Source organism: Orycteropus afer, unplaced genomic scaffold, assembly GCF_000298275.1.
Source record: "Orycteropus afer afer isolate SDZICR_OR568_19922 unplaced genomic scaffold, OryAfe1.0 scaffold00140, whole genome shotgun sequence".
Classification (NCBI taxonomy): domain Eukaryota; kingdom Metazoa; phylum Chordata; class Mammalia; order Tubulidentata; family Orycteropodidae; genus Orycteropus; species Orycteropus afer.
This window is the reverse complement of record NW_006921727.1, coordinates 6,897,944-6,922,819: the sequence shown is the minus strand read 5'-3', so window position 1 is coordinate 6,922,819 and position 24,876 is coordinate 6,897,944. Positions and strand designations below refer to the sequence as shown.

Below are 24,876 nucleotides of genomic sequence, written 5' to 3'. Positions count from 1 at the left end.
AGGCAGTATCACTACGGAAGTAGGATTGCCCAACCTTCCTTCCGAGGAGTGGCTAGTGGGTTTGAACCGCCAGCCTTCTGGTTAGCAGTCAAGTGTGTTAGCATTGGATATATTCATCATGAATAAGTAGTTGGTCTTGCAAAATTCTATGATGAGATCTCCAGTGCCATTTCTGTCACCAGGCCTTATTTTCTAAATACTGATGCTTCTTGATTTGGAAGGAAGGTTGGGCAATATTTCCAACTTTCACATTCCAATCACCAGTAATTTTCAATACATTTTGGTTGTATATTTGGTCAATTCCGGACTGCAGAACTTGGTAAAAAGTTTCAGTTTCTTCATCTTTAGCTTTAGTGGTTTGTGCATAAATTTCACTAATTAAAGTATTAACTGGTCTTCCTTTTAGGCATATGGATATTATCCTATCACCGATATCATTGTACTTCAGGATGGATCTTGAGATGTTCTTTTTTGACAGTGAATACAACACCGTTACTCTTCATTTTTTTTTTTTTTTCTTTCCAGGTGTAGTAGACCGTATGTTTGTCTGATACAAAATGACCAGTATCAGTCATTTTAGCTCTCTTATTCCTAGAATATTGATCTTTATGCATTCCATTTCACGTATGACATCTAATTTTCCTAGATTCATACTTCGTAAATTCTGCATTCCTATTATGAATGGACATTTGCAGCTGTTTCTTCCCATTTTGAGTTGTGCTTCATCAGCAAATAAAGGTCCTGAAAGCTTCACTTATTCCATGTCATTAAGGTTGACTTTACTTTGAGGAGGCAGCTCTTCCCCAGCTGTATTTTGAATGCCTTCCAACCAAAAGAGCTCATCTGGCACTATATCAGACACTGTTTCAGTGCTACTCATAAGGTTTTCAGTGGCCAATTTTATCAAAATATGTGGCCCCATCCTTCTTCCCAGTCAACAAGGAGATACTGCACAGTTTAAAACAGGAAGGGTGTGCTTCAGTGTTGTATCATTTCACATTACTTATTCAATCTATATGCTGAGCAAATAATCCAAGAAGCTGGACTGTATGAAGACAAATGTGGCATCAGGATTGGAGGAAGACTCATTAACAACCTGCAATATGCAATGACACAACCTTGCTTGCTAAAAGTGAAGATGACTTGAAGCACTTACTGATGAAGATCAAAGGCTACAGTCTTCATTATGGATTATACCTCAACATAAAGAAAACAAAAATTCTCACAAGTAATCAATAAGCAATAAATGGAGAAGTGGAGAAAAAATGAAGTAGTCAGGGATTTCATGGGGGATCCACAATCAACATCCATGGAAGCGAGAGTCAAGAAATCAGATGTCTTATTGCACTGGGCAGATCTACAAAAGATCTTTTTAAAGTGTTTACTTTGAAGACTAAGGTGTGCCTAACTCAGGCCATGGTATTTTCATTAGCCTCATATGCATGTGACAACTGGACAATGAATAAGGAAGACTGAGGTAGAGTTGATGCCTTTGGATTGTGGCATTGGCAAAGAATACTGAAAATTCCACGGACTGCCAGAAAAATGAACAAATCTGTCCTTGAAGTGCAGCTGGAATGCTTCTTAGAAGTGAGAATGGCCAGACTTTGTCTCCTCTACTTTAGTCAGGTTGTCAGAAGGGACCATTCACTGGAGAAGAATATCATGCTGGGTGAAGTAGAGGTTCAGCAAAAAAGCATAAAAAGTTTTTCAAAATGAGATGGATTGCCATAGTGGCTGCATCAATAGGCTCAGGCAAAGCATCAATTATGAGGATGGCACAAGACTGGGCATTGTTTTGTTCTGTTGTACATAGGGTCACTGAGAGTCAGAGGTGACTTGAAGGCACTTAACAACAATGAACATACTAAGACCAAATTTAATTTTAAGGACATGAAATCAGAACAAGAGGAACTTTTGTGAGATTATTTTTAAAGTTCATCTCGTTTATATGCCATTACTGAACCAAGTATGCCTAGCCAAAATTATCAGAAAAGTTAAATGCATGTCTTTAGGTACTCATCTCCCTTCTATACAGTAATTAGTTGAACATGGGTAGTGTATGTCTCTATGACTCTCCATTATTTCCATGTCTTACCCACAACTGCTATATCCTTCTTGTGTGTGTGTGTTTGTGCATGTCTATGTATGTATGTATAAAAACCAAACTCACTGCCATCGAGTCGATTCCAACTCATAGCGACCTCCTTTGAGTTTACAAGGTAGTAAATCTTGATGGAAGTAGATTGCCCCATCTTCCTTCTGCAGAGCAGCTGGTGGGTTTGAACCACCAACCTTCTGGTTAGTAGTCAAATGCCTTAGGCACCACACCACTAGAGCTCCATATATTTATCTTATAGACCTCATTCTCTCTACTAAGGGACTTTGTGTACCAATGCTTTGATCCAAGTTTAATTCTTAGAAGCCATTCTCATTTCCCTTATTAACGAGATCTAAGGGGATGCTTTACTCACTCTTGGCTCTAAGAACTGATGACACATACTTCTTAGAAGCAATTGTTTCCTAATAGTAGATTGATCAAAATTTTATTAAGAGAAGTGTCACATTGATTTATAGCTAGGTTTATGCATGAATCCACCTCAAAAAGCCATGTGCTTCTTTGAAAACAGAAACCATGTAGCCATTTTATCCTAACAAATATTTATTAAATACTTAGTTATACCCACCTTGGAAGCTAGAGTTGAAGAAGCTACATAACAGAGTAAAGGCGTACAAGTCATATAAACTTAATGGTGGAAAGATCTCGCTAATACATGTATTCAGAAAAACAAATATATTTTAATCTGATAAAGAAGTTTTAGTTAAAGCTAAAGTTTTAAAAAAACCAAAGTTTTCACAAAACTCTAATTTTTTTTTCCCACAGTCACATATTTCCTTCCCAGTGGTTTCCTCTCATATATAAACTAATTCCTTAATGATTTCTCATTTTAATGCCACAGGTATACTTAATATTAGTACAAATTAAAATTGCTGGAAAGAATTTAAAAATGTAGTAATTGGTCTACCCTTTGCTATATTTTTATCTCTTTGATCAGAATTTTGATTAGTTTTGCTTGGTTCAAATTAATAATTTAAAATAATGGTAATTATAATACGCTCATTTTCCCCATGATACATTTCTTCTAAATAGCACCTGTGAAAATAATCAATTATGTACATAATTTTAGTGAAAACTGAAAAGTTAATAGCAAGCTACTAATAGAGATATGTGTATCTACCATAACCCTGACTGATAATTATAATAACCATAATCAAAATTTATCTCGATTTTTACTGTGAATTTTGGGCCTAAATCTCTTAATTTATATATTTAAAATTAAAGAAAATATGACAAAATGTTATATTTTAAATATAGATGGTGGATTATGTATATTGTCCAATACTTTTGATATTTCTGTATGTGTGACAGTTTTAGCAGTAAAAAGTTAAGGATGAACTTTAAAAAAATGCCCTACATAAATATCACATACTTACAAATGCTATATAGTTTCCTAATAAAGTCTAATATGGATTACTTTTGATTTAATATAAAATTAACTTTCTCCTTCTACTTTTTCCAAGGGTTGCCAGAATTTGACTTAAATGTAGGTCTGACTCTTCAGTAACAACAATTCACTAGCATTTCTAGTGCTGTGATGACAAAGCACAATGTTTTTTAGAGAGCTTCCCTCTCACACATCTAGAGTGGGGCTTATGCACAAAGTAGGGGTATAAATACTGGATGGAATAGAATAGAATCAGTTTTGGTGTTCTTTCCTTCTCTGCCAACTTCTCAGACCATATAACTCTCCACAGCATTCATTCTTTGTTGTTAGGTGTCTTGGAGTGGGGCCCAACCAAGTCACCACAACCCCATGTGACAGAGTAGAATTGCCTCATAGGGTTTACTAGGCTGTAACCTGGTAACATCATACATATATTGACTTTGAATAAGAAGTTTTCGAGATGTCTAGGGTGACTGAGCCCTCATATATTAATAAATAGGAAGGGAAATCTTTAACACTTTTTTTTTTATGATAAAGAGTCTATGTCTGTTTATATATTTTGGCCATAGTATTTTGGAATAAGTAGTAGTAGTAGTAAATAGTTATTGAATCACAGAATTTTAGAATTTGGTAAACTGGATTGTTTCTGGCGTCATTCATTTATTATATAACAGAGGTCAGTGAGACTCAGAGTCACTTCCTCAAGGTGGCTTAATTTATCACAAACCAAACCAGTTGATATATAGATATAGATACAGCTATGAGTGGAGACACTTAAGTATCTGCAAAAATTATTAAAATATTCCTTCTTGATGTAAACTGTAACTTACTAAATAGTAGTGTAGTGTGTAGAATATATTACATATAAAATTTCATCTGAAATGAACACTATTACTTAGGATGCAGAAAGATAAGGGCCAAAGGCACTTATTTGTAATACTAGCCTTTTTTTTCCCTTCCAAAATCCATTTGGCACATTGCTTTTGACAGATTTTACAGGCTTAGAATTATATACCCCCTAAGTGACCATTTCTCTTTATTTCTGTTACTCAATTTTTAAGATTTTTCAGTTGTGTTGAATTTTATTATAAATATAATTATTGTAGATCTACATTAATCATCCTCTTCTTCTTTTTTTTTTTTTTTTAATTTGAACTTCCCATTAGTTTTTCTTTAGCTGGAAAAAATAAATCTTCCTGTCTCTGTTCAGGTAATTACCAATGAAGTCTGAATCCCTTCAAATGGTGCTTAGTTGTTTTGAAGCATAGCTTTCAACCTGTAACCACATAAAAGGTGTATTATCCAATTTTGAGGTTGATAATGACAGTTCTGTGACTACAGAACATTAATCCAAGGTATGCTTACACTTCATTAAGTATCTAGGTCATATAAAAGTATATTGCTAATAGCTTTGTATCCTAATAACTATAGGGTTTGTCTCAGTTCTCGAGTGCTATTATAACAGACATACCAGAAGTGGATGGCTTTAACAAACAGGAAGTCCAAATTCAGTGCTGGCTCTAGGGCCTGGGTAAAGGCCCCTTGACTTTGGGCTTCAGCTGTGCCTCTTATTCCAGGCCCACTGGAGCTGAAGGGTTTTTCTGACTCAGGCAGCTGCAGGCTGATGAACCCAAGATTGACAGGTGAAATGGCCCAATCCCAAGATCAGCAGGCAACATGAATAGACCACTGGTTCAAGTCCTGGGACAATCTCAAGATTGGCAGGCAACATGGCAGGTCACTGGTTCAAGTCTAGGCATTGGTTGAAGAGGTGGCCAAAGGCAAGATCCAAATGTGCCAAAAAGCTAGAGACCTTCCTCAAAGCTTCTTATATACTGGAAGCAGGCCACACTCTGAAGACAGCTACTTAGCTGCTCACAAGAGATTCTACAATGGAGGTGATTATAATTTCACCATGGGAAATAACTACATCCAGCTGCCTGTTGTTGTTGTTGCTGTTGTTATGTGCCGTCGAGTCAGCCCTGACTCATAGCGACCCCTCCTTGGGTTTCCGAGGCAGTATCACTACGGAAGTAGGATTGCCCAACCTTCCTTCCGAGGAGTGGCTGATGGGTTTGAACCGCCAGCCCTCTGGTGAGCAGTCAAGTGCCTTAGCCACTATGCTACCAGAGCTCCCAGCTGCCTAGCCACTCAAAATCAGGCCCAGCCACACTGGCACACAACCTTAACTACCGTGTCGTTGTTGTTATTTGCCCTCAAGTCGGATCTGACTCATAGCTACCCCTCCTTGGGTTTCCAAGGCAGTGTCACTATGGAAGTATTGTCCAACCTTCCTTCCGAGGAGTGGCTGGTGGGTTTGAACTGCCAGCCTTCTGTAGTAAAGCATATTTCTGTATTCTTAAGTAAATGTAAGTAAGTTAACATTGTGAAAAACATTTCGTACCAAATCTGACATTGATTTTCATATCTTTCCTTTTCATCTTCCTTATCACTGACTTCTACGTACTTTTTTGAGGGGAGAGTATTTCAGTGCATTTATGTAATATGAACATTGTGATAAAAATCATAAAGAATACATTTTTCCTCAATCAATAAAGCTTAGTAGAACTTAGATTATTTCCCCCTTGACTTCAGTATGAAGATTATTATCAGACAAAATTTTTTTTGACCACATACTCTCTTTTTTAGTATTTATATTGCTCTCTCGATCAAATTGAAACCTGTATCAGATTTTCAAGACCCTTCATAATCCATATAAAGCCTATGTAACTATATTCCACACTCCTAAGCATAATGATCTTTGGGTTTAACTTCAGGTTAATTCAGTAAGTGTTTATTAAAGTATTAGTATCATCTTCATTCTAACCTCTGTCTCTGTATATTCATAATGCTAGTCTTCCAGTTTGGAAATGAATAATTGTTAGTCATTATATATCAGGCTTATCCATGAAACCCTTTTAGTCTGTGTCTGTGTATCCACCCCTAACAACCAGGTGCATAAAGAGTGACTTTTTTTTCTGTCTATGAACCACTCTTACAGTGTATTACTTCACTTCTGATTATGTACTCTCTTGAAAGATCTTAAATTGTGTCATGCATATAAACTTATCACATAAATTCATTAATAGTATTTATATTATTTTATTTCAGCATGACCTCCAGTGTCTTGGTCACTTGAAGAAAATTTACTGTGAGAAAAACACTCAAAAACCAATGTCCTTGAATCAGGTTCTCTGAAATTACTAAAAGATTTGAAATTTCCCCCAAGTCTTAAAAATGTCCCTGCATATCTTTCTAAAAATTTTTTAAGCCTTAAATTCCCAATGAATACATTTATTTAGTTTTTAAAATTTATACTGAGTAATTTCTGTCATGTCAGTTCTAAATCATGGAAACCCCATGTGTGGCAGAGTAGACATGTACTCCATATTTTCAATGGCTGATTTTCTCACAGTCACTAGGTTTTTCTTCTAAGGTGGGCTTGTTTATATTATTGTTGTTGTTGTTGTTAAGTGCCATCGAGTCGTTTCCGACTCATAGCGACCCCATGCACAGCAGAACGAAACTGCCCAATCCCGCGCCAGCCCCACAATCCCTGCTATACTTGAGCCCATCATCGCAGCCACCATGTCAATCCATCTGGTTGAAGGCCTCCCCCTCTTTTGTTGACCCTCCACCCTACCAAGCATGACATCCTTCTCCAAGGAATGGTCCCTTCTGACAACATGACCAAACTAAGTGAGATGAAGTCTGGCCATTCTTGCTTCCAAGGAGCATTCTGGCTGCACTTCCTCCAGGACAGATCTGTTAGTTCTTTTAGCAGTCCATGGTACTTTCAGCATTCTTTGCCAGCACCACAACTCAAAAGCATCAACTCTTCTTCGGTCTTCCTTATTCGTTGTCCAGCTCTCACATGCATACGAGGCAATTGGAAATATCATGGCTTGTGTCAGGCACACCTTAGTCCTCAAGGAGATATCCTTGCTCCTCAGCACTTGATACAGTTCCTTCGCAGTTGACTTTCCCAATGCTACACTTTGTCTGATGTCCTGACTCCTGCTTCCGTTGGCATTGATTGTAGAACCAAGCAACATGAATTCTTTGACAACCTCTATCTTCTCTCCATTTATTGTCAGTGTGAGGATTTTTGTTTTCTTTATATTGAGACATAATCCATACTGCAGACTATATTCTTCAACCTTCATCAGTAGGTGCCTTAAGTCATCCTCACTTTCAGCAAGCAAAGTTGTATCATTTGCATATCTCAGGTTGTTAATGATTCTTCCTCCAATCCTGATACCATGTTTTTCTTCATATAGTCCAGCTTCTTGGATTATTTGCTCAGCATATAGATTGAATAAGTGTGGAGAAAGGATACAACCCTGACACACTCCCTTCTTGATTTTAAACCATGTAGTGTCCCCTTGTTCTGTTCAAACGACAGCCTCCTGGTCAAGGTACAGATTCCTCATGAGTACAATCAAGTGCTCAGGAATTCCCATCCTTCTCAATGTTATCCATAATTTGTCATGATCCACACAATCAAATGCCTTTGCATAGTCAATAAAACACAAGTAAGCATCTTTCTGGTATTCTTTGCCTTGAGCCAAGATCCATCTGACAACAGCTGTGATATCCCTTGTTCCACATCCTCTTCTGAATCCGGCTTGAACCTCTGGAAGTTCTCTGTCAATAGACCGCTGCAAACGTTTCTGAATTATCTTCGGTAAGATCTTAACTTGCGTGCGATCTTAATGATATTGTTCTATAATTTCCACATTCTGTGGGATCACCTTTCTTTGGAATGGGCACAAATATGGATCTCTTCCAGTCAGTTGGCCAGCTAGCTGTCTTCCAAATCTCTTGGCATAACTGAGTGAGTGCCTCCAATGGGGCATCTGTTTGTTGAAATATCTCTATCGGTATGCCATCAATTCCCAGAGCCTTGTTCTTCGCCAGTTCTTTCATTGCAGCTTTGACTTCTTCCTTCATTACCATTGGTTCTAGATCATATGCCACTTCTTGAAATGGATGAAGATCGATCAGTTCTTTTTGGTACAGTGACTCTGTGTATTCCTGCCATCTTCTCTTGATGTTTCCTGCATCATTCAATATTTTGTCCATAGAATCTCTCAGTATTACAACTCGAGGCTTCAATTTTTTCTTCAGTTCTTTCAGTTTGAGAAATGCCGAGTGTGTTCTTCCCATTTGGTTTTCAGACTCCAGGTCTTTGCACATTTCATTATAGTAATTGGCTTTGTCTACTCGAGCTGCTCTTTGAAATCTTCTGTTCAGCCCTTTTACCTTTTCATTTCTTCCATTGCTTTAGCGATTCTCCGCTCAAGGGCAAGGTTCAGAGTCTCTTCTGTCATCCACTTTGGTCTTCTCTTCTTTTCTCATCTCTTTAGTAATCTCTTGCTTTCTTCATGGACAATGTTTTTTGATATCTTCCCATAATTCATCTGGCTTTCGGTCATTGGTGTTCAATGCATCAAATCTATTCTTTAGGTGATCTCTAAATTCAGGAGGGATATATTCAAGATCATACTTTGGCTCTCTTGGACTCGTTTTAATTGTCTTTAACTTCAAGTTGAATTTGCATATGAGCAGTTGATGGTCTGTTCCACAATCAGCTCCTGGCCTGGTTTTGGCTGAAGATATTGAGCTTCTCCACCGCCTCTTGCCACAGATGTAGTCAGTCTGATTCCTCTATGTTCCATCTGGTGAAGTTCACGTGTACAGCCTCCATTTGTGTTGTTGAAAAAAGGTGTTTGCAATGAACAAGTCGTTGGTCTTGCAAAATTCTACCATACAAGTTCCAGCATTATTTCTGTCACCAAGGCCAAATTTTCCAACTACCAGTGATTCTTCTTTGTTTCCAACTTTTGCATTCCAGTCACCAGTGATAATTAACACATCCTGATTGCATGTTCCCCACTGTAAATACAAGAGCTACATTTTATTTTGCCTTTCTTTATGGAGCTGAAATTTTCTGTTGACTTTATCTAATTTTTTAACATACCCAAGTGAAAGTATGGAGAAACAGAAGCCCTGATATACTACCTTACTCTTCCCATCAGATAAGCTTGTCAAGGATGTGTAATCTAGTCTCTTGGAATCTGATCCAGTGTATTATCTGTCATGCAAGAAAGACTGCCATTTATTCCACCTGTGCTGTACTAGAACCCTCCACGGGCTGAGTGACTTCAATTTACTTTTTACAAACAAAAACCTTGATTTCTTCTTATAATGTGTTCTTATTTCCAGAATCTAAAGGAATTTGTTACATGAAATTATCTGGCAATTTAAAAAAGACAAATTCTTTAAATGTCTGATTAATATGTTTCTTAAAGAATCCCATTATATAGTAATGTTCCTTTATTAAAAATAAAAAAAAAAAAAAGCCTTTCTAATTAAAAAAATTTTTGTGCCAGACTTGTCCAGGCATATATTTTTAAAAATGTTTTTGTAAAATAAATTTATAATATAAATATTTCTTTTTTTCTCAATGCCCATACATCATTATGCCACTTATTAATGCCTCATAAATGCATTAGTTAAGTAATGATTGTTATGGAGGTTTTTCACATATTTAATGCTATAAAGAACATTCACAAGACAAGGGTAAGATTTTTATCACTAGCTTCTTCCTTGTTCTGACACCTCCATTTATAAATAAGAAAAAGGTAGCAAGTGAGAATTTAATTTTTTTTTTTTTTAAGAGAAAATCTGATTTGAGGTGTCTTTTAACAGGTATTTTGTAGATTATCATCTCCTTAGGTAATTTAATTTAATGGTCAGGAAAAAAACCAACAAAAACAGCTCACTGCCATGGAAGTGATCCCGACTCATAATGACCCTTCCTTGGGTTTCCGAGGCAGTCTCTCTACAGAAGTAGATCCCCCAATCTTCTGAGATTTAATGGTCTAGTATTGTTTAAATGTCTTATTAGTGTGAATAATAGCATTCCATATATTATCCATGATTTTCCCAAACTTCTAACATATTTGTAATATACCCATTATGTTTTCCTGGGTGTTTCTGCCATATGCTTATTTCCAGGTCATTCTGTTCCCTTTTATTTCTTGACAGTTTTTGTTCCTAGGTCTTCATTACTCTTTCCAACATAACTGCTGTCTAAATTTTTGGGAAATTATGTATGTTATTTGAGAACCCTAGATAACTAATATTACATGTATATGCATGCATATATGTGTGTGTGTGTCTAAAGTCATATATATTTATATGTAAAGGAGCTTTGATGGTACAATAGTCAAAAGATCGGCTACTAAACAAAAGGCCAGTTGTTCAAACTCAGCAGCTACTCTGCAGGAAAATAGACTTGTGATCTGCTCCTGGAAAAACTGCAGCCTTGGAAACAGTAGGGGCAGTTCTACTCTGTGCAACAGGGTTGCTATGAGGCAGAATCAACTTGATGGCAGTGAATTAGACTTTTTCCCCAAACTTTTCATATATCTTCACGCATCATCACTTAGTTGAAGACCTTGCTTCCACTTTCACTGAGAAAATGAAAACAGTCTAAAAAGGGAGCTTCCACAATGCCACCACCACATCTACCCGCCCACCAGCATCTGCTCCCCTATGTTTGACCTGGCTTTATATTTTCTTTTACTCTTCTTGACACTGTGCTCTACTCTCCTTTCTTTTCGCTAGATCCATCCCTTATTGCCTATGCAGATATTGCTTCAGAAATTCACCCTTCTTTATCCATTCCCCATCTCTGGTACCATTCATTTTGACTCTTTACTGAATCATTCCCATCAACATATAAACATACTTTTATTTCTCCCAGCTTAAAATAAAAGAACAATATAATTTATCTTGGCCTAGTTTTAGCCATAACTACTGTTCCATTTCTTTGCTTCCTATTGTAGACAAATTTTTCAGTTAAGAGTTACCTACACCTACTGTCTTTGGTGTCTGTCTTTAGATTCATCATCTTTATCTACTGCTACTATAGCAAAAATATCACAAGTGGATAAATAACAGAAATTTATTTTCTCACAGTTAGAAGACTAGAAGTCAGAATTCAGGGTATCAGTTCTAGAGGAAGGTTCTCTCTCAGTTTCTATCCAATTTGGGGAAAGGTCTTTCTCTTTTCAGCCTCTGTTCCTCAGTTCCTTGGTGATCTTTTTTGGTATGACCTCTGTCTTCCCCCATCTTTGCTCACTTGTTACTCTTTTTATTTATTGAAAGAGATTAATTCAAGGCATACCCTATACTAATATAGCATCATTATCATAACAAAGAAAACACATTCCCAAATGAGATTATAACCATAGGCATAGGGGTTAGAATTTACAACACATTTTTTGGGGGACACCAATGTATGTCACATTCCTTGCAGTAAGACTTTTGCTCTCACCACTCCACTCAAACTACTCTTATGGAAGTCATCAGTAACCTACATATTAACTAAATCCAATGAATCTTAGTTTCATTTTACTTGGCCTAGTAGTAGGATTTGACATGGTTGATAACACCCTCTTCCTTTGATACATTTTATTACTTGGCTGCTAGATGCCACCTTCTCTTGGTTTCTTCATCTTCTTTGGTGGTACCTACTTTTCCCTTAGACCTCTTAACTTTGGAGCATACCTGCCTTGGTCTTCTATATTTATTTTCTCTTCTTGATGACTTTGACTTAAATATCACCTCTATACAACCACAATATTGAATACACCATAGACAGCCAGAAGAATGAACAAACCTGCCTTGGAAGAAGTGAAACCAGTATGTATCTTAGAAGGGAGGATGAGACTTTGTCTCACATAATTTGGACATGTTGTCAGGAGGGATCAGTCCCTGGAGAAGGACTTGGTAAAGCAGAGAGTCTAAAAAGAACAGGAAGACTCTTAATGAGATGGATTGAAACAGTGGCTGCAACAATGGACTTAAACATAGTAATGACTAAGAGGATGATACAGGACCAAGCAGTGTTTTGTTCTGTTGTACATAGGGTCAGTATGAGTAGGAACCAAGGCACCTAACAACAACTATACCATCAAGATACAAATTTATATCCCTGGCCCAGATCTCGCTACTCAATTTTGGGATGTCTAGGTACCTCAACTTGTTGTTTTTCAATCTTCTGCCTAAGATTTACTATACCAGCACCCTTCTCTATCTCAGTGGATAGCAACTCAGTCTCTCAGGTTGTTGAAGCTAAAAACCTTCGAATTACCCTCTTCTATTTTTCTCTAATTGCCACATTCAATCAATCTGGAAGTCCAAAAAGGTGCAAAAATACCCAATATCTGATATTTCTCTCCATTGCTACTGCTACTCTCCTGGTCCTAGCCACCATTACCTCCCACTTAAATTGTTTTTGTTATTCTAACTGGTCTCCCTGTTTCTACCCTTGTCCCCAGCCTTAAGGCTTGCTTGCAGCACAGTACCCAGAAAACGCCTTTGAAAACGTGAAACACAACATAGTACTGCCTCAAATAGTGATACATACTAATTGCATACAGTTCTATTAAAAAAACAAAACAAAATAATCAAAAGCTTTACAATGCCTTCAAGGCATTGTAATAACACCCTTCCTTTATTCCTAGTCTTTTCATCCATTGTTTCCTTGTTTCTTGAACATGGCAGACAGCCTTCTGCCTTGGAGTCTTTGCAATGCTAGTTCCGCCTTCTGGGAAGAGACTTGCTCAAGATATCCATGTTGATCACATCTTTAACTCTTTTCAAGTCTTTGCTCAGTAAACACCTTCTGAGAGACCTTCCCTGAAATTCCCTAGCCCTCTCTCTCCTTCTCTATCTCTAGGCACTAATAATCCACCTCATTCTGCTTTATTTTTTTTTCCCCAATAAATTTAGCATTTTATAACTTACCATGTAATTTATTTATTGTATTTATTGCTTATTCTGTCTTCCCTCATTAGAATCTTTTTGTCTGGTGTATAGTATTTTTTTTTTGTTTGAGTAAGTAATTTTTTTTTTACTTCACTCATTACTTCACTCTCATTCATTTTCAGAGTCAATGGTTCTGTTTCTAGCAATTAATATAGACTCACTCCATTGTAGGATCCTGTTTTTCAGGATATGTCCACCTTTTTAATTATATTACATTCTTGCCTACCCCACATACACTTTTTTTTTTCCTTTTTGTTTATTTTGTTGACTAAGTTCATTCTAAAGGTCCAGTTCCTTATGACCTTTATTTTTAACAACTGGTTGCAAATGTCCTGGTTTTTCCTGGAAATATCTACCAAGAAAAGTTCTGTCATTGGTTTCTACCCTGACCTCTCTCTTCCATATAGGCAACCTTGCAATCCATGATTCACCCCTTACTCAACATCCTTTTGAAATGCAGAGTCCCTTTGACTTAAAGTATACGTGAAAATTATTTAATGTTATTAATAATATGTATATTGGCATGTTTATTTTTATGAGATATATTGTCTTTATTATTTATTTTAGAAAACTGCACAAATATTTGTGTGTGTGTATATATGTATTTGTAAGTATTTGATTATTTTCGGTTTTATCTGATTTTTACTAAAAGAAGGCAATATATAACTCTCTATTAGGTATCTAACATTATTTCTCATTCTTATCTTTAACAGGTCATTGCTTTAGTAATGGATATATTTACAGATGTGGACATTTTCAAAGAAATAGTTGAAGCGTCAACTCGTGGAATATCTGTATACATTCTGCTTGATGAGTCAAATTTTAATCATTTTCTAAGTATGACTGAAAAACAGGGTTGTCAAGTTCAACGTCTCAGGGTAAGAATTCCGCCCCCCCTAAGTTTACTGTGTACCTTTGTCATTTCAATTAAATGTGTAAGGTATATTCTGAAAAAGTAAATTAGAAAAAAAAATATTTAGAGTGTCATAGTGGTTAGTTACATAAGAGTCGTCTTGTATTTTTCAGAAGATGACTGAAAAAGCACATCTTCATGAGAGTTTTGCATTGTGTTTCTGTTGATGGTGGAAACTTAGGCCTCTGATACTTTGGTATCAGTTATAAAATAAGGCTTCAGTTTTGTATGCTCAGCCTTGAAACCACTGACTCAAATAATTATTTGATTCAGGGATAAAATTTGGATCTTGATGGTGTAGTTGTTATTAGGTGCTTTGAGGTACTACTAAAAAGTTGGTGTGGCGGGCCAGAATATAATATAATTAAGAAGGTAAATGCAGAAGGACATATCCTGAAAAACAGGACCCTAAAATGGAATGACTATATTAATTGCTGGAAACAGAACCATTAACTCTGAAAATGAATGAGAAGTAAAAAATCATTTGGCATAGTGTTTTCAGTTACTTTTGATCTTTAAAAATGAGAATAGATTATATTGTTCAATTATTTTAGCATTATGCTACTGTAACTCAGAGGATTTCTTTTTTTTAAATTGCATTTATATGTATATGTGTATTTATATGAGAGTTGGAAATGACTTGATGGCATTGAGTTTGTTTTTTGGCTTATATATATGTATGTGTGTATGTATGCATGTAACAAAACATTCACCATTTCAACATTTTTTGCATGTACTACTCAGTGACATTGAATATATTCATCATATTGTACCACCATCACCATTGCCAAAAACATTTCTTGCAAGGAGATCTCTCAGTGTTTTTAAACCAATCTGTATAATTTTTTTAGTATATCCTATTTAAATTTTGTTAACATACATGTTTTAAGTGACTACTTTTCTTCAGTGTTTTATTTTTGAGAGACATTTTGGTTGTTTTTCACTACACTTACTTTGTGTTACATGTTTTAAAAACTTATTTCAAGTCTATATTTTTTGGTATCAAAGCTTTATATTTTACTTTTTAAAATATCCCCTTTCTACCCATAATTTTACTTTTATATGTAATTTCAGAATATTCGAGTGCGGACAGTAAAAGGCCAAGATTATCTTGCAAAAACAGGAGCAAAATTTTATGGAAAATTGGAACAGAAATTTTTGTTAGTTGATTGCCAAAAAGTTATATATGGTTCTTACAGGTAAGATCATTGTTTTATCAAATTTGTTTTTTTTCATACGTTAATGTGATCACTTTAACTCTTTTTAAGAAGCTCCAAGACCTGGGTTTTAGTTTTGTCTCTGCCTCTAAATAATGATTAGACCTTAAGCAAATCTTATGAATTCTTAGCCTTCTGTTTCTTCAGCCAAAAAATGAAGGAATTTACTAATATCTAAGACTCCTTAGAGCTCAATAATGTTTCCTGTGAAAACAGTAAATAGTATGGACTTAATAATAACAATTTTTCATAAATATAGAAACCCTTTTACTACTTTAAAGAACTGTGGAATGGGTTTTCCTAATTTAATATTATTAAGAATCTGATAATTATCATTTAGTGACTACTGAAAAAAAATTCAAGAAAAATCAAACTTACTGTCATCAAGTCAATCCCAACTCATAGAGAACCTACAGCACAGAGTAGAACTGCCCCATGGGGCTTCAATGACTGTAATCTTTACAGAAACAGACTGCCACATCATTCCCTGAGGAGCAGCTGGTGGTTTAAACTGCTAACCTTTCAGTTAGCAGCTGAGCAGTTAACCACTGCACCACCAAAGCTCCCTATAGTCACTATAGTATTAAAACCCTATCCCTAAAAAAAGGTAAGAATCTCACTGCTAAAATGCTATGACAGACACTGAACAAATTTATTGAGCACCAGGTTGTGTTCCTTGATGATAGTTTTCAAAGCAACCATTGGTCCACTCTGTTCTGACCTGGCTCTTTTACCGAGCCCTCACCAGTCTTTACAAGTTATCTGCAAGGCAATTTTTTCATCCCCATATTATAAATGAGAAAAGTGAAGTTCCAAATGGTTAAAGCTTTTGTCTAAAACCTCTTGGCTTAGGGCCAAAATTCAGCATTGCAGTCCAGATCAGACTGGCTCCAGAGTGTAGACTCTGCCTTAATAATACTCGCTGTGAATCCCCCGCATCAGGCCTGAATGAGATACATAGAGATGATACATTAACAGACAAATAAAAACGTCAGATAAACATATGGGAACTGCTGGGTCATGAGGGCAGAGTAGTCTCATTACTGAAGACTTAGGGAAGCAGCCAGGAGAGATGTGGATATAAATAGCATAGTATGAGGGAAAACAATTATCTCTTATCTTCATAGCTGAAAAGTCCACAGGAAGGAGGTAACATGTTGAAACCGATGGCTTTGGGTAAGGTACTTAACTTGATTGAATTTAGTTTGCTCAATTATAAAATGAAGATAATCATAGAACCTACCTCATGTTGTTGTTGTGAGGATTAGATGAGTTAATTTATCCCAAACCCTAATGTTAACTATTATTTTAGGCCTTGTTTTAACTATTATTATCTGCTGACTTTCCCTTTAAACTCAGGGATCTTTTTTTGAAGTGCTATTTGGAGTTCCAAACTAAAGCTAGCTAAGAGTGGAAATTATAGCTAGTAATAGCTAGTATTGGAAATTAATGAGTCCTGTTAAAAACTCATTAAATGTGTATGTGTATATATATATATATATATATATGTGTGTGTATATATATATATATAAATGTATGTATATGTTGAGACCAACTTGATTGTACAGAGTTTTTAATTGAAATTTTAATTAGAATTGTGTTAATTGACTTACAGAATGATGTTTATTATTTAAGCTCACATAATTAGTATTTCTATTTTTATCATTTAAATTGACTTTTAAAATTATCTTCACCAGTAAATTCACCTCAAATTTGTTCTGCTACCACTAGATCTTATGGAGTGCTATGTGGTGAAAAAGGAGCAATGGTGGCACAGTGGTTAAGGGCTTGACTGCTAAGCAAAAGGTTGATCCTTCAAACCCATCAGCTGCTCCACAGCAGAAAGTTGTGGCAGTCTGCTACAGTACAGATTACAGCCTTTGAAGCCTTATGGGGCAGACAATTCTACTCTGTCCTATAGCAATGCTGTGAGTCAGAGTAGACTAGATGGCAGTGGGTTTGGTTTTTGGTATTTTTGTGTCGAGATGACAGTAGCCGAGCTACTTTAGGAATAATAGTTTAGGGGGAAAACAAGTGAACAGCAACAATAACAAAATTGATGTATTTTTTTTCTTTCTTTCTTACTTACTCATTTACTCACTCAGTTATTCACTCACTCACTTAGAAGCCAAAAGGAGAATTTTTACTACTTACTGACGTGTATATGGAAACTAGGACTACAGATTATAATATGTATCAAAACTCTTACCTAACACCTCTTTATTAAGTTCATTTAAAATTTGTACTTCTTTATCAAATCAATGGTTAACTGTTTTACTTGTTTTTCCTGATTAATGATTATAGATCATTCTTATTGTTAATGAAGTTTTTACAGCATGTGAAAGAACAATTATGAACCAATTTTCATCAAAAGTAATTAAAAGTTTACTTCCTTTAGGTTAAAAGCTGCCTAAGTCACTCATATTCTAGTATTGCAGTTTTTTTTTTTTTTTTTTTTCCTTCTTCACGGGCAAATTCCAAATGGCCTTTTTAAATTCAAAGTTCTTTGCCACAGAATGTTGCAAAACAGGAGTTTTGCCATCACATAATACCAACAGTGAGAAGATAAAACACTTAAAACCACCTCCCCCCAAAACCCAAACCCACTGCTTTTGAGCCAGAATCTGATTCATAGAAACACTTGCACACACAAATCATATTTTGAATTGGATACCCCCACTTGAATTGCCACTTAAAAATCTAGAAGATATTCAATAAAGCATTTTCCACAAATTTGACTGGCAGAAAATTTGTGAACTGCTTTTTTTTTGGTTTTATGATCTCTGTGAGGTTTAATTTCAAATTTTAAAAGCCGTGTTTCACTGAACCTGCCTGGTGGCTCTAAGATACGATGGGAACATCTCCACATTTAGAGACCTATGCTACACAACTGGTGAACTGAAGTTTCCACAACTCCATCACTTTTACTTAGTGGACATGACATTTCTAACCACTGGCTGGGAACTCAGAGTATTTGACCCATCTCCTTATATGACTCCTTATAACCACATTCCAATTCCATGACTGAAATGTGACTGTGGATGTGTGTGTACTTGGAGGAATGAGTTTGTTTTTTTATCCAAGTAAATACCTGCACATATATCTAAAAATGACTAACTAAAACATATGCAGTATAAAACAGTAATTCTTGTGGAGATCCTAAGGGCAACATTTGCACAAGAAGAAAGGTAGGGAGGCAGTAATGCATAGGCAAGAAGGATACCAGGAAAGGGTAACCACAGGAAAGAGGTGGGAGGACAGCTGTTACAATTCTGGGAATGGAATCAGTATCACAAAACAAAATGTGTATAAACTCTTAAATGTACAAAGAATCTGCTTTGTAAAATTTCACCCAAATCATTGGAAAAAAAAATAATAATCCCTGTTATCCATCGATATCCACTCCTAGTTCCTAACTTCCAGATTTAATTATTTGAATTCTTCTTGCTAGTCCTTTAGGGAGCTCTGGTAGCATAGTGAGTGCCTAAGGCACTTGACTGCTAACCAGAAGGCTGGCAGTTCAAACCCACCAGCCACTCCTCGGAAGGAAGATGGGGCAATCTACTTCCATAATGATACTGCCTCGGAAACCCAAGGAGGGGTCACTATGAGTTGAGTCTGACTCTGCGGCACATAACAACAACAACAACAACAACATACAGATGGTTCAAATCAACTTGGGGGATGGAGAAACAAAGGGATTCATCCTCAAACCCTGAAGCACGTGTCCAGTTTCTCAAATTTATTTATTGATAACATCTGATTAGATGTCTTCTTGTTATCTAAAATTATAATAATCTTTTCTGACTGATTAAACCAGGATATATTTTCCAGTCACCACACATTCACATGTACCCTGTCATTACCTTCTCAGTTCATCAAGCTCAACACCTGTGGGTTATTTGTATTTTATAACCTACAGACTTCACTTATGAGATTCTTCTTGTTGCTTGACTCAACATTGTTACTTAGTATCCCAACTTCAACTCTGATTTGGGCTCTTACCACTTTATTCCTTTGACTTTACTCTTCATAGTAAATTTAATCGCTCATCTTTCAAGTCTCTATTATAATGAAACTCATTGCTGTCAAGCTGATTCCAACTTCTATCAGCCGTACAGGACATAGTAGACCTGCCCCATTGGGTTACCAAGGCTATAATCTTTACTGAAGCATATTGTCATGTCTTTCTCCCATGGAGCAGCAGATGTGTTCAGATAAGACTCTTAGATTGCATCCTGCTGCTTATGATATTTTATGAATTTCAAATTATTACTCTAAATAATTTGCATCTTTTTGTCTGCCTGTGTTATTGTCTGTCGTCTCTGTATAAACAGGAAGATTCTTCATTGTAGAGAATCCTCATCTTTCTTTTGTATCATATTACTTGACACATAGCTTATTAGCATTTTTTTTTACAGCTGAATGACTGTATGCTTCATCATACTCAGTTATTCAAGCCTTAGATTTAAAATTTGATATGAAATTTCAAAACAGCTATGAACTCTTAATTCTAAGAAAGGAATTGGAAGTTCCATAAAATTCTGTAAAGTACTTACAAACTTCAATTTTCTAGTTGTTGTTGTGTTGTTAGGTTCCCTCGAGTTGGCTCAGACCCATAGCAATCCTGTGTACAACAGAAAGAAATACTGTCCGGTTCTATGCTAGCCTCACAATCCTTGCTATGCCTGAAGCCATCATTGCAGCCACTGTGTCAGTCCTCTCGTGGAGGGCCTTCCCCTTTTTCATTGACCCTCTACTTTGCAAAGCATGACATTTCTCTCCAGGGAATGGTCCCTTCTTACAGCAGCCCAAAGTAGGTGAGATGAAGTCTGGCCATACTCACTTCCAAGGAGCATTCTGGCTGCACTTCTACCAGGACAGATTTATTACTTCTCCTGGCAGTTCATGGTACTTTTAGTATTCTTTGCCAGCACCACAACTCAAAAGCATCTTCTTTGGTCTTCCTTACTCATTTTCCAGCTGTCACATGCATATGAGGCAATTGAAAATACCATGGCTTGGGATAGGTGCACCTTAGTCTTCAAAGAGACATCTTTGCTCTTCAGCACTTGAAAGAGGTCTTTTGCCACAGATATGCCCAATGCAATGTGTCATCTGATGTCTTGACTGCTGCTTCCATTGGTGTTAACTGTGGAACCAAGTAATATGAAATCCTTGACAACTTCAATATTTTCTCCATTTATTGTGATGCTGCTTATTGGTCCAGTTGTGAGGTTTTTTGTTTTCTTTATATTGAGGCTTAATCCATACTGCAGACTATGTATTTAATCTTCATCAGTAAGTGCTTCAGATTATCTGCACTTTCAGCAAGCAAAGTTGTGTCATCTACATTTTGCAGGTTTTTAATGAGTCTTCCTCCAATTCTGATGCCATGCTCTTCTTCATATACTCTAGCTTCTCAGATTATTTGCTAAGCATACAGATTGAATAAGTATGGTGAAAGGATACAACCCTGACACACTCCCTTCCTGATTTTAAACGATGTAGTATCTCCTTGTCCTGTATTATTATATTAAAAGACTCTGATTAGCATTATGACTGGTTTATGGGGCTTATGGGGACTAAATTTACAATCCTGTGTATACTGAATAAAGTGAACTCTGCCCTTTGGTGGATGTGGCTGGTGCTGGCAGCTCCTCTCTGGCATCCTAAATTATACTATTATGCCAGAGAGATAACGTTTGGAAGGCATCTGTACTCTTAAAATAGAGACCTATTTAGCATCATAACATGTTAGAATTACAAGTAATTGTAGCTATTTTGTTGTCTGTGTCCTCATTCTGGAAATGAGGAAACTGAGGCCCAAGCTTGTCTGACTATATAGCTCAAAAGAAGCCAGGTCTTTCCATTTTTCCTCCAATACTGGCTTTACTATGTCCCACCAGCATGCTACATATGAAATACAGTATTATTTTTTACTCTATAAAAACATGGTAAGCAGAAATGTAAAATTCACAGCAAGCTGTTCTTTGGGGTTCTTTGGAGCATATGAAATTTGGGGTGGATTCAAAGGCAAGACATAAATTGTTTTGTTTTTTGAAATATGAAGATGTATTTAAAATGTAAATATGGAAGAAAGAAATGCATGTAACCATGTTATGATTGAAGCTGTTTTAAATTATATTAGCCAGAAAATATTCTCCTGTTGACATGAAATGAGACATTTTTCTTAGTCAAATTATGTATCATCACCTACGTTTTAATTTACAAAATTAAAATTATACACTTTTGATTTTTTTTTTTTTTTTTTTTTTTCAGCTACATGTGGTCATTTGAAAAAGCTCACCTCAGCATGGTTCAGATAATCACAGGACAGTTGGTTGAGTCCTTTGATGAAGAGTTTAGAACCCTCTATGCTAGATCCTGTGTCCCCAGTTCATTTGCTCAGGAGGAATCTGCAAGGGTGAAACGTGGCAAAACCCTCTGGGAAAATGGCACTTACCAGCGTTCAATATCTTCATTAGCTTCTGTTTCCAGCCACAGAAACCTTTTTGGTAGACCAGATAATATTCACAAACTAGATTCCAGTTACTTCAAAAACAGAGGGATGTATACACTGAATGAACATGACAAATACAGCATAAGGAATCATGGATACAAACCTCATTTTCTTCCAAATCTTAATGGTCCAAATACAATCCGTCAGAATCAACCTGGTCAGTTAAATGAAAATTGGAAAAGACATAGTTATGCTGGAGAACAGCCAGAAACAGCTCCATACCTGCTGCTCAACAGGGCTCTGAATCGAACCAGTAATCTGCCTCGTAATTGGAAAAGGCCTTCCGATAGTCTCAGTGTGGCATCCTCATCACGGGGAGGCTATACAAGCCACCGGAACACACCAGCCCAGAGTTTTGCTGATCGGCTTGCCCAGAGAAAAACAACAAATCTTGCAGAAAGGAATTCAAATGTGCGGAGATCTTTTAATGGGACAGATAATCATATTCGCATTTTGCAACAACGAATGCCAACCCTTGAACATACCACAAAGTCATTCCTGCGTAACTGGAGAATTGAATCCTACTTAAATGATCATTCAGAGGCTACACCTGATTCAAATGGATCAGCTATGGGCGACCGTTTTGAGGGCTATGAGAGTTCTGAGAATTTGAAAGCCAATGCTCTTTATACTCATTCTCGGCTTCGTTCATCTTTTGTGTTTAAACCAACTTTACCTGAGCAGCAGGAAGTTAATAGTTGTACAACTGGATCCTCCAATTCAACTATCATTGGTTCCCAGGGAAGTGACACACCTAAAGAGGTCCCAGATACTCCTAAAAGTGTAGAGCATTTGACAGACAAACCCTTGTCAGACTCAACCCCCAAGCTCCCATTGCAGTCAGAGGCACCAAAAATGCACACCTTGCAAGTTCCAGAAAATCACTCACCTGTCTTAAACTCTACTGTAAATGGCCATTCAGAGTCAAACAACTACATATATACAACCTTGTGTGCAAATAAGCAGACAGAAAATATAAAGAACCAACAAAATGAGAATCTTCTTAAAAGACGAAGTTTCCCATTCTTTGAGCTCTCAAAAGGCAATTTAGATCATGGAAATAGTAAACATTATGTATATAGTACACTGACAAGGAATCGAGGTAGACAACCAGAAAAACCCAAGGAGGATTTACTGAAAAGTTCTAAAAGTATGCACAATGTGACCCATAACATGCATGATGATAATGAGGTTGTCAAGAGAGACCCTCCAAGTGCCACTACTACCAAGTCAGTTTCCATTGCTGCTTTACTTGATGTGAATAAAGAAGAGTCCAACAAAGAACTCACTTCAAAGAAGGAAGTTAAGGGTTCTCCAAGTTTTTTGAAAAAGGGTTCTCAGAAGTTAAGGTCATTGCTTAGCCTTACCCCAGAAAAGAAGGAAAATCTATCCAAAAATAAAGCACCTGCCTTTTACAGAATGTGCAGTAGTTCTGATACTTTAGTTTCTGAGGGTGAAGAGAATCAAAAACCCAAAAAATCAGAGACAAAAGTTGATTCCTCTCCTAGAAGAAAGCGTTCTTCCTCATCAAATTCTCAAGGAAGCCTCCACAAGAGTAAGGAAGATGTAACAGTTACCTCATCTCAGGGGATAAATTCCTCATCAGATGAAAGTAATAAAATAATACCTTCTCCAGGTCCAGTTGAAAGCAAGTGCTTGGAAAGGGCAGGCGATGCTTCTGCCCCAAGATTTAACACTGAACAAATCCAGTACCGAGATTCCAGGGAGATTAACACAGCTGCTGCTCCAGAAAGAAAACCAGCTTCTCCAAGGCTGAAGTCCAGTGACCTTCTAAGGTCTCATTCAACTGACCGGCGAGTTTATAGCCGTTTTGAGCCGTTTTGTAAGATTGAGAGTTCTATTCAGCCAACCAACAACTTGTCAAATACGAATATCCACCGCCCGGAAATAAAATCCACTACTATGGGCAACAGTTATGGCAGGTCCAGCCCATTGCTTAATTACAGCACTGGTGTTTATCACTCCTATCAACCAAATGAAAACAAGTTTCGAGGATTTATGCAAAAGTTTGGAAATTTCATACACAAAAACAAATGAAATACCATAATTTTAAATGATTGTTAAAATACAAAATGAATGTGGTTGTAAATATTTATCCCAAACTGAACAGTTTTTGTAATGTGCTAATCGGTTTCTGTAATGGCAGAATTTTGGATATGGATGTGTACATTTAGCAGTGTACTAGTGTACAGTAAAAGTGTTATTCTGTGTGATAAGTTTGTGTATAATTACACTATAAATGGAATTTCTCTACAAGCATGAGTTCTAAATGGTAATGGTAAAAAAACAAATGTAATTAAATTGTTTTCTTCAAATTGAGGATATTCTTAAGTCTTAAGTAGGAACTTTAGTGGAGAAGTGGTGTATGGATTTAACCATTCATTCCAAAGTCTTTCCTTTTAAAAAGTGATCATACTAGCATCAGTGGCTCTTTACCTCTTTATGGTATTTTCATATCTTTAAAAGTACAGGAAAATGGGAAGAAGCCTTTTTGTTTTGTTTTAAATTAACTTTAAACTCTGCAAGAAAGCTTATGATGTTTTATTAACATTATATTAATTTTCCCAAGGAGCACATGCAACTGATTTAAAAATCATCCAGGATATAATTCTTTCCACTCTACATTCAGTTAACTTGTACTCTACCTACCTATTGGCTACCAACTTATACAGTTGCTTCTTCCTCCAAACATGTAACACATCAGCAGGAATTTGGCAACCTGACATATAACATGTTATATCTCTAACACAGATTCATTTAGAATTATAAAACACTGCATAAATTTTAGATTAAAATGACAGTGCTTAGGCGTTTTCTTACAAAGTTCTTTGTTCTTTTTTAAATCAAAACCAA

The 24,876-nt window shown here is 36.4% G+C and overlaps 1 protein-coding gene across 1 annotated transcript in view; it reads left to right on the top strand.

Moving 5' to 3' along the window:
* Window positions 1–24,060, top strand: part of FAM83B (family with sequence similarity 83 member B) — a 97,848-nt gene extending 73,788 nt beyond the window's left edge. Inside the window, exons 2-4 of the mRNA XM_007945624.2 lie at window positions 14,063–14,227; window positions 15,337–15,461; window positions 21,762–24,060. Coding sequence (XP_007943815.2) covers window positions 14,063–14,227; window positions 15,337–15,461; window positions 21,762–24,060 — 2,589 coding nt within the window. The remainder of the gene's footprint in view (window positions 1–14,062; window positions 14,228–15,336; window positions 15,462–21,761) is intronic.
* The last annotated feature ends 816 nt before the right edge of the window (window positions 24,061–24,876 follow it).